The sequence below is a fragment of the Balaenoptera musculus genome, chromosome 5 (assembly GCF_009873245.2).
Source record: "Balaenoptera musculus isolate JJ_BM4_2016_0621 chromosome 5, mBalMus1.pri.v3, whole genome shotgun sequence".
NCBI lineage: Eukaryota > Metazoa > Chordata > Mammalia > Artiodactyla > Balaenopteridae > Balaenoptera > Balaenoptera musculus.
The window spans coordinates 96867990-96885194 of NC_045789.1; the positions used below are offsets into that span (position 1 = coordinate 96867990).

General features: G+C 40.0%; 1 protein-coding gene across 1 annotated transcript in view; it reads left to right on the top strand.

Annotated features, from left to right (window-relative positions):
- Positions 1-17205, top strand: part of TAPT1 (transmembrane anterior posterior transformation 1) — a 60193-nt gene that overhangs the window by 15994 nt on the left and 26994 nt on the right. Inside the window, exon 3 of the mRNA XM_036852588.1 lies at positions 7522-7640. Within this exon, the coding sequence (XP_036708483.1) occupies positions 7522-7640 (119 nt within the window). The remainder of the gene's footprint in view (positions 1-7521; positions 7641-17205) is intronic.

A 17205-nucleotide genomic window follows, 5' to 3' on the forward strand; every position in this document is an offset into this window, starting at 1 on the left:
ACACTAATAGAGAGTACTTAGATCTGTTTATGGCAGTGACTTCTTGGGCATCCTGCTCGGTTTCTAATTTTCATGAAAACGTGTGGGGAATCGTCCCCCTAAATTGTTCTCATGATGCAGCTCTTGTTTGTGACACACCCTGACTCAAGATGTCCCACCACATGACTACTAAGACACCAGAAAGCCTAGGGTATCTGCTCATCTCGGCATCTCAGCAGCCTTGGCTGGTGTTCCTCCTGGCCTCTCTGAGGCTTGTCGCCCCTGGCTTGCGGCAGTGGTGACAGCAGCTTCCACGTGTCTTGTGTGACTGTCTCACCTTTCCTAACGCTTCTTGGCGTGGGGAGGGGGGGAGTGCAGATCTATTTTGGCGGGGGCACCAATAGCCCACTTCAGAGGTGGGGCTCGGAGGTGACGGGGGATGGCCCAGGCATCCGGGGCTTCCTTGGCCTGCTGTCGGCCCTGTACCTCTTAGGCACATAGGACCCATCACGTGGTTCTAGGGCAGCCAGCCAAAGACTTCAGGCCTCCATCCCATTCACTGATGTGTTTAAAAGACAATTTGTGATCTTGGCACTGTGGGGCTATGTTTATCTTTTTGGATCAGTAACTTATTTCTGTCACGTTAGCTTTGGAGACAGTCTAAACTCTTTCTCTTCCTCTCTCTTTCCACTGTGCTGTATCAGGCCCCTGTGATGTCTCCCTCAGACTAGTATTCTCCTTCTTAACTGTTCCTGCTGCAGTGCTGCTGGTCACTCCCTAAAAAAAGCAGATTTGAGCCTAGACAGTGTGTGACTGTAGCCTGCAGCAGCTGCTAAGACCTCGCAAATGTGCCATAGGATCCTGAGGGCACACCCAGCCTTGTACATCACAGCCCTGTTGGTCCTTGCAAAATACCAGGTAATGGCCCCTGCCTCAAGGGTTTTTGTAAGGACTAAGTAAGTTAATATAGGTCAAGTGCTTAGAATATTACAGTATTCAACAATGATTAAAAATAAGAGAAGTAGGAAAATCTCAAGATCTTTCCATGTGCAGTCTTTCTACAGATTAAAATCTTCAATATATTTATTTATCTCCGAAGAAATTTATTCTTTGTGTTAAATGTGTCAGGTATAAGTTGATTGTTATGAAGCCTTTTATCAAAATTACTTTGTTTTCCGTACGCACATGTGTTTATGTGACTTTGCCTGTCATAAAAGTACTTGGCTCCTTGTAATCCCTTTGTTTACCATCTCCTAGAGTGTAGACTTCCCAGGGGTATGAATTTTTGAATTCAGATGAATAAAAATTATTTTATTATAGGGATGACCTTGAAGCAGTAATTGCTTTCAAAGTCAGTCATTTGTAAACTTCCTTATTGATAACCCATTCTCCTTGACATCCTTTTAATTGATCCCCACATGTGAGTTTGTTGAGAACTTCCAGAACACAGGATAAAGATTTGTGCCCCTTAGTGGTTAACTGAGCTGATTCCTGACCCTCTCATCTGATGAGTACATTCTGGCCACATAGCCTCCCTCTCACGTTGCACCTGAGCACGCTCTTGTCTTTGCTTGAAATGCTGTTCCTCCTTTCTGTGCCTGGCGGCAGCTAGTGCCCATCTTGTCTCCTGGTGGGAGATCTTTGCTAACTCCGTTCCTCCCTCCCCCAGGTGCCCATCCCAAGTTCACCCCCCCGCCCCCAGCTCGCTGCTCAGACCTGATCTCAGCGCATCCAGAGCACATCCTTCATCCGGCCCTTGCTCTGCAGTCTGTGTCCCGCTCACTAGATTTGAATTCCTTGGGGAAGATGTCCTTCCTAAATGACCTTTTAACCCCCACGTAGAATTAAGCAGGACGCGGGTTCTGCTCTTACAGGAGTAGACCCAGAGCTTTATAAACAGACCAGGGGAAGGAAAGAAAACACCCTTCCTGCTTTACTACTGCTTCCCAACTCCCACCCCAGAGCAGCCGCCCTCAGCTCTGGACACTACTTGGTGGTCATGGTGGAGGAGGTGGATTCAGAATTGCCGGAAGATGGTTTGTGCAACTCAAAGAGGCATATTCCAGAATCACTGTGCTTTAATTTTAGCCATAACATTTTATTTTTTGAAATTTCAAATGGCATTAAAAGGAAGGCAGGAGATTTTTGTCAAAAAAGGAAACATTTTTAAAAGGTTAAGAAACCTTGCTCCACTCTCCACAGAGAGAGGCTGGCATTTTATTTTATTTCTTTTGAGGCTAGTATTTTTCAGATGATTAAGAGCAATAGTATTAGGTTCAAAATGAGTGTGGTAAGAGCTGGTTGTGGAAATTTTCACTAGCGTGTGATGTTTTGTTGACCAGAAGTGTTACAGAATTGTTGTAGTTTTAACATTGATGTTCAGTTATTAAAAACTTCTGTTAAATCTTTTTTTTTTTTTTAAACATATAAGGCCAAATCCAGTGGCGAGGTTGAGGCTGAGTGACAGGTGTCTTCAGTAGAAATAGTGCTTCAGTTTCAAAGCCATGTCTTCTGCAGACCTACTGGCCTTGCCTCTACTGCTCAGGAACTGGGCAAGCTCCCGAGTTTCACTGCAGAGTCGGGGCAGGGGCGGCGTGCTCGGGTTGGAGGTGAGGATGGATGGAGGCCCTCAGGCCCTGTGCACAGCACCTGGCCAGTGCCTGGCCGTATTGCCCAGTACCCGTAAAAGGCTTCTGAAGCCCTTCCACACAAGATCTCCCGCCAGACAGAAAGACCAGGGAACATTAGAGCATGCAGTACATGTTTCGTTAAGAGAGAGAAGGAGGAACAAATCAAAGACTGAGCTAGCTCTGGAAAGTTTTCACACAAAACCTTCTGTAGCATTTTGTCTTCCATCCCCGGGAAAATAACATGGAATGGAAAAGAGGTACAAGCCAAAAACTCCAGTGTGGGGTTTCTTGAAGTTTCTTCATTATGCTTCGGTTTTCTGCATTCTGTTATTCATGTAATGGCCAGTTCAAAGAGATGACATATTTATAAGGCCTCCCCCACCCCGCCCCCCGTAAAGGTGAGATGCAGCTAAAGTAAGATACCGCCTTCTTCAAGATGGATAAAGTGAGGCGGGGCTGGAGCAGCAGTAGCAGAGGAGGAGAGAAATGGGGAAATGGGGTGAGAGAGCAACAAGGGTCCAGTGCGCAAGGCACGACTATCAACTGATAGGACGGATGTTCACCCGTGATTTAAAGAGGCGTGTTCCAGAAGCATGATGCTTCTTTGATTTTAGCCACAACATTGTATTTATTTTGAAATTTCAAGTGGCATTTAAAGGAGATTTTTGTGTTTCTCAAAAGGGAAACAGAGGGTGGCATATGACACCAATTTCATTGCTTTATAGTCACACCTATTATATTTCAGGGCAGATTTCATTAGCTGTTTCTTAAGACTGCTTGAAAGCTTTGTGGTTATTTGGTCCAAATGAAGAGGAAATAGTACTTGCCTATTTTATCAAGATGCCATACAAATTAACTGAAGGTGTGAAAGTACACATTATTCTTGTTAATAATATATACTCAAACCTTTTAATTTTATTAAGATAACATTTTCAAAGCTAGCAGTAAATCTATATATGTGAAATGTTTATGCCTTTTGTAAATTTGATTCATTAAATGCCTTTTATTTCTGCATTTTTTTATGACACTAGGCAAATTGGCAAAAGACAAGTTAGCACAAAGAAAATTACGTTAACTCCTGTGCCTAGCAAAAATAGGGAGTAAGATCTTTTTGCTGTGCTTAAACTGCTTCAAAGAGAACATGTAGGGCCTTGAGGCAGACAGACGTAGGCGTGAAGGCCAGTTCCTTCACTCTGACCCACAGCCTTGGGCAGGTGTTCATCCGCCAGAGCTGTGGTTTCCTCGTGTGCTGAGCAGGGATGAAAATCACTAGCTCAAGAGCTGATGGGGGATTAAGTAGTCAGCACTCAGCACTCGCCTGGAGGACGGAGGACACAGGGGTCCCTCTTGGCACATCTCCTTCAGACTCCTGGATCACCAGGTAAATTAAATGAGATGCCCTCCAGCGCCCAGTAGGGCGCCAGGCTCATACTCAGCCCAGCAGGGGTTTCTTTACCTCCCTCAAGGATGAATGTTTTCAGGATTACATCTTGTTTACTTTTTTAGGAAGTTTTCTCATTTTTATTTGTAAAGAATTTAAGAGAATGCTGTGCTTTGTGAAAAAAGTTAACACCTGAACAGTAGATAGAGGAGTTGGGTCACTTTTCCATGTTTCTAAACCCTGAAAGGCATCTCTATTGCTTCACTTGTATATTGCATGTTCTCACATAGATGGATGCCTTCTTTCCGCCCAGTTGAAGTTTCTTTAGATCACAGCCACTTGCTTTCCTTCCATTTTATTTTTTATTTTTTAAATTTTATTTATTTATTTATTTTTGGCTGCGTTGGGTCTTCGTTGCTGTGCGCGGACTTCCTCTAGTTGCAGCGAGCGGGGGCTACTCCTCTTTGCGGTGCGCGGGCTTCTCATTGCAGTGGCTTCTCTTGTTGCGGAGCATGGGCTCTAGGTGCACAGGCTTCAGTAGTTGTGACACGCAGGCTCAGTAGTTGTGGCTCACGGGCTCTAGAGTGCAGGCTCAGTAGTTGTGGCGCACGGGCTTAGTTGCTCTGTGGCATGTGGGCTGTTCCCAGACCAGGGCTCGAACTCATGTCCCCTGCATTGGCAGGCGGATTCTTAACCACTGCGCCCCCAGGGAAGTCCCTCCTTCCATTTTAATATTGAGATCTGTGGTATCGACAGCTCCAGGTGGTCTTTATGTGGTCAGCATACAGTGGGGGAAGATTTTTTTTTGCCCACTGAGTTTACTGGGCTGGTTTAGAATGTGAAGGGGAGGATAAACAACAAGGTCCTACTGTATAGCACAGGGAACTATACTCAGTATCCTGTGATAAACCATAATGGAAAAGAATATGAAAAAAGAGGGCTTCCATGGTGGTGCAGTGGTTAAGAATCCGCCTGCCAATGCAGGGGACATGGGTTTGAGCCCTGGTCCGGGAAGATCCCACATGCCACGGAGCAACTAAGCCCGTGCGCCACAACTACTGAGCCTGCACTCTAGAGCCTGCGAGCCACAACTACTGAGCCCGCATGACGCAACTACTGAAGCCCACGCGCCTAGAGCCCATGCTCTGCAACAAGAGAAGCCACCACAATAAGAAGCCCATGTGCTGCAACGAAGAGTAGCCCCCGCTCACCGCAACTAGAGAAAACTGCACACAGGAACGAAGAACCAAAAGCAGCCCAAAATTAATTAATTAATTAATTAATTAACCAAAAAAAAAAAAAGAATATGAAAAAAGAATGTCTGTATGTGTATAACTGAGTCACTTTGCTGCACAGCAGAGATTGGCACAACATTGTACATCAACTCTACTTCAATAAAAAGAAAAATTGAAAAAAAAAGTGAAGGGGAAGGCCCGTTAGGCTTTTGTTACTGTTGTTTACCATGATACTAATACAGATTCCTCTAAGCCTAAGAAAGGTGACTGTTCTTTAAAAGAAAGTTTGATTCATTAAGAGGCAGTTTTCGTCATGATTACTTTTCTCATCAGTGTTCTTGCTCATGCTTCTTCCTCCCCTGGAAAGCTTCCTTCCCCTGTTCCCACCCCTCCACCCCCGCCCAGTCTACCCTCTCCAGGTGTCAGTAGCCCTCATCTCAGATGTCATTAAGAGTCTCCTCTTCTATCGAGCTTTTTCTAAATCTCCCAAAGTTGGGTTGGCCATTCTTTCTCAGGGCTCCCCTGGTCCTTGTATACTTAGTGCTGTCATAGCAACCGTTACCTCTGCATTGACCTCCTTTATCTGCATGCTGGTGTCTCTATCTGTGAAAATGCGAATAAGCTTGCTGAGGGCAGGAACCCCGTCATGAGGTCCTGCCTGGCTCTGTGCCCGCCAGGCGGAGCGTCTTACTTGGCCCGTATTAACGGCTTAGTAGATGCTGATGCATGAGTGATGTGTTAATCCCCAGTGTAAGGTCACGAGAAGGACAGCCACTTACGAGGACACAGCAAAATACCTTCTGGGAATGTCAGGTTTCTGTCATTTTCTGCCTTTGGAGTGTAAACAACAGATCACCAGCAAACAGGGAAAGGATTCTTGGTGACAGGAGAGTAATAAGTAAGGACCACTAGCTTTAGGTGGACCTTGCTCAGTCTTTTATAGCACTCCTTTGTGTGTAAAACAAGGGGACAGTCACAGAACTGTGACTGTGCTGACGACAGGGTGACTGGCTCAGACCAACTACTAAGAAACCTGGCACATATATGTATACATACACATACATGTATGTGTATATATATATTTTTTTTTTTTCTTTGAGACATTCTTGCAAAAAATTAATAAAATGTGTCCTTTCTTATAAAGATGTGTTAGTTTGCTAGGGTTGCAGTAACAAAGTACCATAAACTGGGTGTCTTAAACAACAGAAATTTGTTTTCTCACAGTTCTGGATGCTAAAAGTCCGGGATCAAAGTGTCAGCAGGGTTGGTTTCTTCTGAGGCCTCTCTCCTTGGCTTGTAGGTGGCTGTCTTCTCCCTGTGTCTTTGTTATTGTCTTCCCTCTGTGTCTTGTCTGTGTCCAAATTTCCTCTTCTTATAAGCATACCAGTCATATTGGATTAGGGCCCACCCTAATGACCTCATTTTAACTTAATTAACTCTCATCTCCAAATACAGTCACATTCTGAGGTACCAGGTGCTAGGCCTTCAACATCTGAATTTGGTGGGGAGGGATGCGATTCTGCCAGTAACAGTGTGGATTTTAACTGCTTAATATATATATGTAGGACAGTTTATTGACTAAGAATACATCAAGTGCTGTGTGTGAGGGTGTATATATCATACCATGTTTGTGTGTCAGACATACAGAAAGTCACCACTCTTAAAATCGTGGAGTTTAGTAGCCTGGGTATGGCTACTTCTCTAAGCCATCAAAAGATTCTGTCCTCCTTATGTGGCAAGTATACAAGAAAGGGGGAAACATTACAGATATTAGCAGCTATTCCTCCAATTAAGAATAATGCCTTCTTTGTACAGCAAGTTAAAGTATACATGAAATTTTGTTAACATTAGTACTCTCTTTACATAAGAGTAAAGATAGACTTTACAAGTTTTTTCTGAAAGGTTTTCTATAATATCTATATCTATATATCTATATATCTATATCTATAATATCTATAATATCTCTAAAGTTTGAGGAAGTACCCAGAAAGCTACATCAGATGCTGTGGTCAAGGGCAACTTGTGTTTTGAGTAATTGACTTGTGTAGGTGGTAAACCAAAGGCTCTGGAAGAAGAACTACAAACTTGCATTTTGAAAAGGGATTTTTCATTAGAATATGGCTTGTATACACAAGGAGAAGTACTAACTTTTTATTCCCATAGATAAGTTATAAGAAATGAATTTCCTACAAAGTTTAGAAATTCCTTGATTGTTTGAAATTTTCATCTGTAATATTTTAAAGAATATTTATTTTACATTTTGTTTTTTATGTTCTTCTCTGCTTTTAAAATCCAGCTCATGGTTTTTGGAATCTTTCTGTGCCTGGATGCATTTCTGTATGTGTTCACCCTGCTTCCTTTAAGAGTTTTCCTGGCGCTGTTCAGGCTCTTCACACTGCCTTGCTATGGCTTAAGGTAAGTTTAAGATTATGAACTATTTTAAACATTTAAGTTATTTTTACTACTTGTAGTTGAGCTAAATAATCACTTGCATAGATTTTTTAGAATAGGGATAATCATTAAGTTTCTTTCACACTTTGGCCCTTAATGCATAAACTAATGCTGTTTATCTTTTTAATGAGTATTATATAATATACTTATATAATATTTGTACTTTTTATATGTACATTTTTTTTCCCCAAATGGTTTTGGACCAGAACTTTGCTTTGGCCAGTAAACAAATGTTAATAATGCAGGAGGCTGTGTAGAAGAATAGAAAAGGCCTAGCACTGAGAGTCAAGGACCAACCACATTGCCACTGTGCTAGCTCAGCCTGTACTTTTATTTTCTTCAAGTCCCTTGGCCTCCTGGGCATCATCCGTAAAGTGAGGACCAGGTGCTAGGCTGGGAGGTGGGCGGTGGCTGGCGTCAGACTCTCCTAGGGAGCGCTTAATACAGGGTTCCTCCTCCACCTCATTTGAGAGTCTCTGTCTTCATGGCCTAGCTAGCCTTAGTTACTGCTTACAGGTGAGACCCACCCCCCCTCTGATTTGTGAGAGGGGAAAGCTTTTGAAGACCATTGTCCTGGTGGGAAGGATCAGACAGTTCTGGCCCAGCATTGAGTAACTGATGAGTCATGAGCAACTACTAACTTCTCTAAGCTTGTGTCCCCATCAGTAAAAAGGGGATGTTTAGAGCCAGCATCTTTTACCACAAAGACTGAGAGATGTGAAAAGAATACCTAGTGTAGTGCCTGGTTCGTAGTAGACAGGAATAAATACTAGTTTCCTTCCTTCCTTCTCTTCCAAAACTAGGAACAGGAAGATGAAAATGTAAAGCTTATGTGAATCTTAATGCTTTTTTGGTCTTGAGGTTAGAAATTTGGATTTTACAGTTTTTTTCTCTGTGGTTACATCAACATGCCTCTGCTCTGTGTGGTCACTCTCTGTAACATTATTACAGTGTTCTTAGCATAGTTGCCCAATTTACATTTCTCACATGCCTCATGTTTCTAAATACGTTTCATTCCGAAAAAGTTACAAAATACTGAAATGGACAATAATACGTGAAACTGTATTTAACTATAAAGTAGGTGACTCTTCCATGGTATATTAAATATATGAATAATAACATTATCATCAGTAACCATGGAAACTGAGTTATAAAATTATTGATCAACATACAGAATTATATTTTGATTTTTTTTAAGACTAAAGTCATGGAAGAGTCTCTTTTAAAGTAATAAACGAGCATATACTTGATATCTAGTACTTACTGAATAACACATACAGTCCTTTTAAAGATGGCCTTAATCAGTCTTAATAAGGAAGAAATCCCTCCAGTGTAAATTGGAAGAATTTATCGATCATGATGATCATATTGTGATAAGAGTAAAAGCTCTTCTTTGCAAGATGGCATGGGGTAGATTATAAGAATTAAGATCACATCATTGTTATATGTGATACTTTATATTCTATAATCTTCCTCTCCTTCCAGAATGAAAGAATTATGTTACATATTTTATTAATTTCTTGTTAATCAAATGGGAGGATCTTTTTTAGGAATTTACTGTCAACTTTAAGATATTCAAGTACGTGCTTTATGCCTTTGGGAGAATTTTTAAGAAGACTTTATTCATATCAGCAAACCTTTTTTTTTCAGACATTTGTAGCATGGTACTCCAATATTCAGAAAGCCTAACCTTGTATACTGTCACTATTCCTTTATCACTATTGGGAGCTCAGTAGAATCATGGTTATTTCAGTTACCTTTTCAGAAGACCAAGAAAAAAATCTAAGACATTACTAAATGGAAGTCTTCATGTGTGATTGCATAACAAGAATAGACGCATGGAAAGTTGGATAAAGCCCAGGTGAGGCTACCTGACATAAAATAACTCATGTCTACACTATGAGCTAGATTACTTTTTAGTTATTCTTTGATCAGCAATGTGAGGCAAGTTCGTGCTCTAGCTGTCTTTAAGCGAATGGCTTTTAAAGACAGAGCATGTTCTCCGTGGCTGTTGGCACGATGAGATATAGCATTAAAAGGATGTGTAACCTAAAATCAACAAGAGCCATCTTGTTGTTGCACAGGCATCTAAACTGTGTCCCTTGTCACTTGGGGAGCAAGGCACCAAAGTAGCATTAGAGAAGTCTTTCAGTGTTTGTTCTGAAAACTGGGAGAGGTGTTGCAGAGAGCTGGGAAGCCTTCATCCCTCTACTCCTTGTTGGCTTTAGTGTGAGTGGTCGATGGTCCCTGGAGCCAACCTTTTCTAGGTTTTTTTTTTTTGGCATAAAAAGTAAAGATGATAACTTTTGTATATTACTTTAAAATACTTTTCAATCTAAATTAATTTGAATAACATTTTAAAACAGAATTCTAGTCCATTCTATTTTCAAGTTTTTATGGCCAAACTGACACTAGAGGTCAGCCCATCACACTACATTGAAGACTCCGCTAAGTTTTCCTGGGCAAACAGTTCTTGCTATTTCTGCAGTTTGGATCAACTGAAAAATTACATTTTATGCCATCACTAATAAATATGTGTATATATAACGTGAAGTGCAGTTAAAATGATATAACAGAACTTCAACACTTTAAATACTCTGTGAGTGTAGGCAGATTATACAGAATATGAAGATACTGCCTTCCTGTCTTAGTGCCTTAAGTATACGTTATCAGAATTAGCAAAACTATTGTTAATATTAAGTCTAAGGCCTTTCAAATATTTTAGGAATATAAAAATACATTTTATTTTTACAAAATTATTAATCAGCCAAGTTTTGTCTTCTTATAGCTTTTCTTCTAACATTCTCTACTTCCATTCAAGATTATTTGATTTGTCTTGCCTGTAGCTGTATCATGTCCCATCTTTTTAAGCAAACAAAAAGTGCTCTTTCCTTCAGTCTGACTTTATTTTTTCAAAGAGATAAGAAGAAATTAAAGAGACCAGCAAAGAGGTTGATTGTATTCTTTTTTCTGTTTTCTTTTTCTCACTCTCCTGTATTTTAGTTTTCTTTCTGTTAAAAAAAAAAGAAAGTTACTATTGATATCTTCCTAGTCTCTTAGTTGTTTGAAATTATTCCCAAAAAGCAGGGTGGGTGGGAAGGGATACTTGTCAAAGTAATCAAGATGCTGACATGAAAACAGCAACAGTTTGCAGGCTCTAGTGCTGTGGTTTCAGTGTCACATCACAGCAGAGTACTATTATTGCCCTCTTTTCAGAAGTGGGATTGGTGTTCTCACCTCCTCTATGTGCAGAGTTATATCTGGTACAGCATTTGTGAGAGGCTTCTGAAAGCTGACAGCCTCCCGGGTTTTCTGCTTTAGAACTGATTTTTTGAACCTATTTCTAAATCTTCTGCAAACTTGCCATGGGTTTTGGTTTGGGGATATTTGTCAGTACTGACAACTGAATAGACTTTCTGCCTTTCATTAAGCCTGAGGGCCAGGGTGAATCTGCAGCTCTTAAGAAACCAGTCTTTATCGTGATTGCTCCCCTGGTGGACATTTTGCCAGCTTTTGACCCTGTTAAAATATTTTTCATTTTGAGATGTTGGCAGGGTAATTTTCTTGACTCGGTAGTTGTGTGTGTGTTTTCTGCAAAGGGTGCACTGCTTGCATAAAAAGTTGACACCTGTCCTTAGTAATTTCAAGAATATTTAGGTGAAAACTATTGCTAATGAATTGGCAGTCTTGAAAAATCTTTGCCCTTAACTATTTTGTTGTAGACTAAAATAAAGAAATACATCCAGATTCTTTAAAAGCCAACTGATTTATGTCTGTCTTCCCTCTTTCTCAGGATAGTATAATTTTTTTAAAACATTTGAGAAACTTCTTGAATTAAGATAATTTTTTTAATGATGAGGACATGAAAATCAGAATTAAGTTTTGATTCATTATATGAAGTATCTTTGTTTCTTGGAAGAATGAAAGTATTTTGTTTTTTAGAAAAGTAGACTGCTCTATATTATGCTAAAGAGGTATCCAACATTATTTTTTCCAAATTTACTTATAGAATAAATAAATAATAACCAGTTGTATGTGTGTTTTTTATTTACCTGGCATTTTTTCTGAATTCTTTTTCCTCCTCCAACCTGTGGCTTCATTTTGTGTTGTAGAAGCCTCAGTCACATTTGAGTTAAAAGTTGAGGGAGATTGTAGAGAAAAGCAATACTATCTGGTGCCAGGAACTGGTAGTTTTGAAAACTTTGCTAAAATATTTTAGACAGTAATAAGTGTAGAGTAGGTTTAAGTAATAAATGCTAGAGTATTTTTCTTTTACTATTGGGGCAAATAAAATATGTGCAAGTAAATTTTACTGATATCTCACCTTGGTTTTAGGCATAACTCTTACTTGAGGCTTTATGTACTTCTTTGGTTTTAAGAGGCAATGGTGTCTTTTTCTTTTGAGAATTTACCCCACAGAAAGCTCTCATCTCCCAAAGAATTATGAATTTCAAATGCTTGAGAGTTTCTTAACCCATTGGGTTTCCTCCGTATGCCTTACCTCCTCCAAGGTAGTTCTACCTAAAATTAACTGCACACATAAGAACACACACACATATACATAATAGATTTTTCTCTTTTTAGATGTGAGCCTTATTTTTGGCCTGAGTGATTCATGCCACCCCTGTCGCGCAGGTAGGGAGAGCTCTTGGTAACTTTCTCTGGGGAAACAGGTACGTCTGTCATTTCCTCTTACCAGGGCTGGTCTACGTGGCTGATTTGTAGAGAGCAATATATTTGTTAGAGAGTCTTCCTAACCTCAGGTTTTATTGTCCCCTGTTTCCTCACCATGACGCTCTAAGTAGCGTAGCAACATTACAACCTTCTCTCTTTCTTTCTCTCTCGTAAATCAGACCGAAGGGAGGAGCACTTTCACTTCCTTTATAGAATGGAATGTGGTGTCACAGGGACTCCTTGTGGTGAGTAAACCCTGATTTTTCCTTCTATACTCTCGGCCAAATTGACATCAGTACAAATGAATACTGATTATAATGAAAAAATACAGACATAACCATTTGGAGATGGACACATACTGAAGAAAATGTGGTTCCCTGTCCTTACTTGGTCATAAAGCTTTGTCCACATTTGTGCAGGATTTCACCATGATCTCATCTAACATAAGAAAATCACTTGATAAAATGATCTTTAATTATACATGTCGGACTAGACCTGACATCAAGTACTTCATTCCCAATGCCACATCAGTCAGCTGAGCCCTTCAATGTGAGCAGTTTTTATTTTGCATCCTCCGAACACCAAACATAGCTTATAAAACCAGTGGTTTTTTCCTAGTATAGTTTGAAATTATTTTCAAAGCCCAAGGAACGCTTTAGTCATTCAGTTTAAGCTTTTATAGTTATTTTTCTACTGTCTGTCGCAAAAACTTAAGATTTAAAATTTTCAGTCTCCTAATTAAGGAAAACATCTTAATCTTAATACTTTATTCCAGTTTACTCTAAAATTATAAAATGACTTCTCTTTCAAAAATGGAGACCATTTTTAATATTTCACGTTTTTTTCAGTAGTGCTTGTATATCTTCATTCTTTCAGTTATACCACAAATAGCTAAAAATGTTAAAAGAGAAAGAGAGAAAAAAAGAAAGATCCAGTCTGCGTATTTTGTAATGAAGTAGCTCATGCTGACACCTTGGCATGTTTCAACACCAGTTTGAAAATTAACTAGGCAGGGCTTATCCCAGTTCTCTTAGTCATTTGTGTTGCCTCCTCTTCTTTCCTGATCTTTTTCTGTTCACTATCAGTTTTTACTTTAATCTTAGTTGGCATAGTACCTTCTGCTGAACAGGGTGCAGAAAAAGCCTACACCTGACCATCTGGGTTTACTACATCATTCTGTTCCCCAAAAGTGCCCGTGAAGCAACTGGGTCACTTTATTCGGTAATTGTGCAAATCCAGGGAAAGTATTTGAAAGACCAAAAGATAAAATTTAGAAATGTAGACAATTTAATTTCTGTAAGAGTGGCTTAACTTGAAAATTAAAAAAATTTTTAAGTTCTGTTGACTATCTTGTTTAATATTACTTGTCTTGTGATAACTGACAGCCAGCTGTAAATTAGATTTAGTGGGTTTTTCACTTTGTCCAACAGCTTCCTCCACGTGTTTATGTGTTAGTGTGGGATTTTCAGTGCTTGCAAAACGAATTGCCAGTAACCACCGTTTAACAGGCATTTATAAGGAAGAGCTTCAGCCTGAAAGTATTGTTCATAAACCAATTCAGAGTTGATTGGCAGGGCTGTAGATAAGCTTCTTATGGAGTTGGAAATACTTATCATATATCATATCCAAAAATGTCCTGGCAGAAAAGGAAACAAATGTTGGAACTGGTTCAAGTTGTTTTAACCAGCTGAACTTATTTTGAGGTTAGATCTTTTCTTACTCAGAGAAGTTGTGATGCCCCCTTAGAAACGATTTTTTTTTTAATTTTTGCAACTTTCCTTTTTCATTTACAGGGAAATTTATATGAAAACAAGACTCTTGTTTCTTAAGAGTTCTGCTTTTATTTTTTTATTTGAATAAATCCCCTTAATTTTGAAATTAAGGAGAAAATCAGAGTCATCTCTGTAGCACCCAGTTATGATGTAAGCAATGGAAATTTTTCACCAAAGCAGAGAGTGCACAGAAAGCAGTGCACAGATCCAGTGGAAATAGTCCTTTTTTCCCTCTTTTTAGAAATGAAAAATTATAGCTATTTTTGGTTTTTAGCACAATAATTTTTCCATATGAGATGACAGTACAGTGATAAATTATACAGTATTAAATTATACTGAAAGATAAAAGATACTGAGTTGCTGATTCCTGTAAGTTTAAAAGTTCTTTTAAAGAAAAGTCTGGGACGATAGACGGGAGTGAGAACATGCCTTCTGGAGCCAGATGCAGAGGGTCAGATCCCTGGTCCCCCACATCTAATTCCTGACCATGCAGCTGCAGGCATGTTCTTGATACTCTTTGCGTCATCTGTGAAATTGGGATGGTGATGTACCTTCCTCATAGGATCTCATAGGATTGTCGTGGAAACTAGAACAGATACGTGCTGAGTGCCTAGAATGGTGCCTGCCTCATAGGACCTGTGGATTGTAGCATAAGGTGTTTCTTCAACTCTTCCGCTATTTTTACAGCCTGGTTTAATCCTAAGCAAAAGAAAGCTAAATTAAAGTTGTTTACTTAAAATTTAAAAATTTTAATTTATTATCATCTTGGTTTAAAATGTGTGGTATTACGTTATTTGGGGAGACAGCTTTCCAATGTTTGGTAGCTAATTTCTAACAATGACTTGTATCAAATATAATATTCCTCCTTAGATACATTAACACACTGTTCCTTTGTTGCAAATGTTTATAAAGAAACAAAGTTGGACAGATATGTATTAAAAATCCTTTTATCTCTTAAATAAAGTGCTTTGACTGAGATCACTTAACTAAGTAGATGCCAGTCTAGTACCAAAAGCTCTAAGTATAGATTTCTACTTTAATTAGTTATCTAAATCTTTTTGGTAATTAATGCAGATTCATTAATACCACCCTACTTTTTGTTCATATCGTTTTCTTTAGTTCATAAAACATGACCTCTAGTTCTTAAACACAAAGGACCCTGACTATGGGTGATTTGTGCTTTTCAGCATATGCTCAGCTGTGCCAGCACTTCTGAGGGGGAGGTGGGTGTGCACTCCTGGCTGATGCTTTGGGTTGACCCTGGCCATCCCAGAGGAGACAGGCACACGGGCCAGGAGCCCAAGAGTGTTCAGAATGTCTCCTCTTCTCATTGTTTGAATTAAAAATATGTTTACCTCCAACTCTTGACAAATATAATACCGCTTCCATCTTTTATCTTGGGGTCCAGCAGCGAATTACCTCGATATTTGAACAGCCCTTGGCAGAGTTCTGTGTTCTGGGCTAGGTGTTTGGAGATGGGAGATGCAGCTCACTCTGGATTTCATGAGGAGAAAAGGGCCAGAGTCTGCAGGGAGAGAGAGGAACAGCACTGGAGACAGAAAGGGACAGAAAAATGATGATAGAGATTGATCAACTTTGTCCTTGAGGCAGTTTTTCCCAAGATTTCAACTTCAACTACTAAGAATAACTTCCCTCGGCTTATTGTGCCATGGTGGTATGACTTGGGCACGTGGTGTGACTTGGACTATTCTGACCCGTCTCTCCGTCTAGCTCGTTGGTTCAGCCCAGTGTCTTCTCGTCCTCTGCTAGCCCTCCCTGGACCCAGTCTTCACAGAATTTGTCTCTTTTCAGGATTTTTGCAGATTTCCATATTCTCTCTGTGAAGAGGTCAAATTCACACCTGACTGAAAACCTCTGCATACTACAATGTAGTACGCAATGCAGTATGTATTGTAGAAAACAAGTGTGAGGTTCTGTAACACGTCTGGCAGAATTGGCATTGCATGCCTCACTGTTATCTTACAGAGCAGTGTTCTGGGTAGCAGTTATGGGTTCCTTGTTGAACCCTACAAGGATCTTTGGAAGAAAAGAGCCCCCGATCTGAATGTGGACAAGGGCTAGGAAGGAGCTCCAGAGAGAATAGGTAGCCAGGAAATACCAAGTAAGTAGAGAGCTCAGGACGCCAATAGCCCCCTGGAAAGGGAGCTCACCCCTTAGGTAGGTCCTAAAGTGTTGTCACAACGGACAGAAATGAAGAGACTCTGCGGCTCCTAATGCCAGTATTCAGGCTTTTTATTGATTGTACGATACATACGTAAAAGCTGCCAAAGCAGGAGACTGAGCATTTTCTATCTTGAGGAATCAGCCTGCAGTCGACTTAGAGAAAACACCTTTCCCATTCTTGTCACAGGAATTTTACGTTCAGTGAAAGAAGTCTTAAATTTCTTCTTTTCTAATGTATGTTTTTGCTGTGTCTTAGGAAGACGTTTCCATTCACAATTTAGGTTTAGCTCCTTATACTCTGACCTCAAAAGTAAGGAATGATTCTGCTTGTATTAATTAGGAAAAAACCACAGTTGACACTTGAGCAACTGGGGGTTAGGGCACCGACGCTATGCTCAATAGCCAGCCCTCCGTATACACGATCCCTCCGTGTCCGAGATTCCTCTGTATCCATGGTTCCTCATCCATGGACTCAACCAATCGCAGAGCACGTAGTACTGAAGTACATATTTATTGAAAAAAATCCATGTATAAGTGGACCTGTGCAGTTCAAACCCATGTTGTTTAAGGAGCAACTGTATTTTCGACTCATGTCATAGACGGCTAACTTTTGTAATATAAAAGCTGTCCTACAAACCAGTAAGAGAAAGATGTGAGGAGAGAATTCACAGACAGTATAAATAACTTAAATATATAAAGAAGATGTCAGTCTCCTAATGAGAGAAATTAACATTGAAACTACTAGCTTCAATTTTTCACCAGTGGCATTGGCAGAGATCCCAAAGTTGATCAAATGCTAATTGATGCCCGTGGGCTTACAGGTGTCTAGTGCAAGTGTAAATTGGTACAACCCCTGCAGAGGGCAGCGCAGCTGCTGTTATCAAAATGTCAAGTGAACA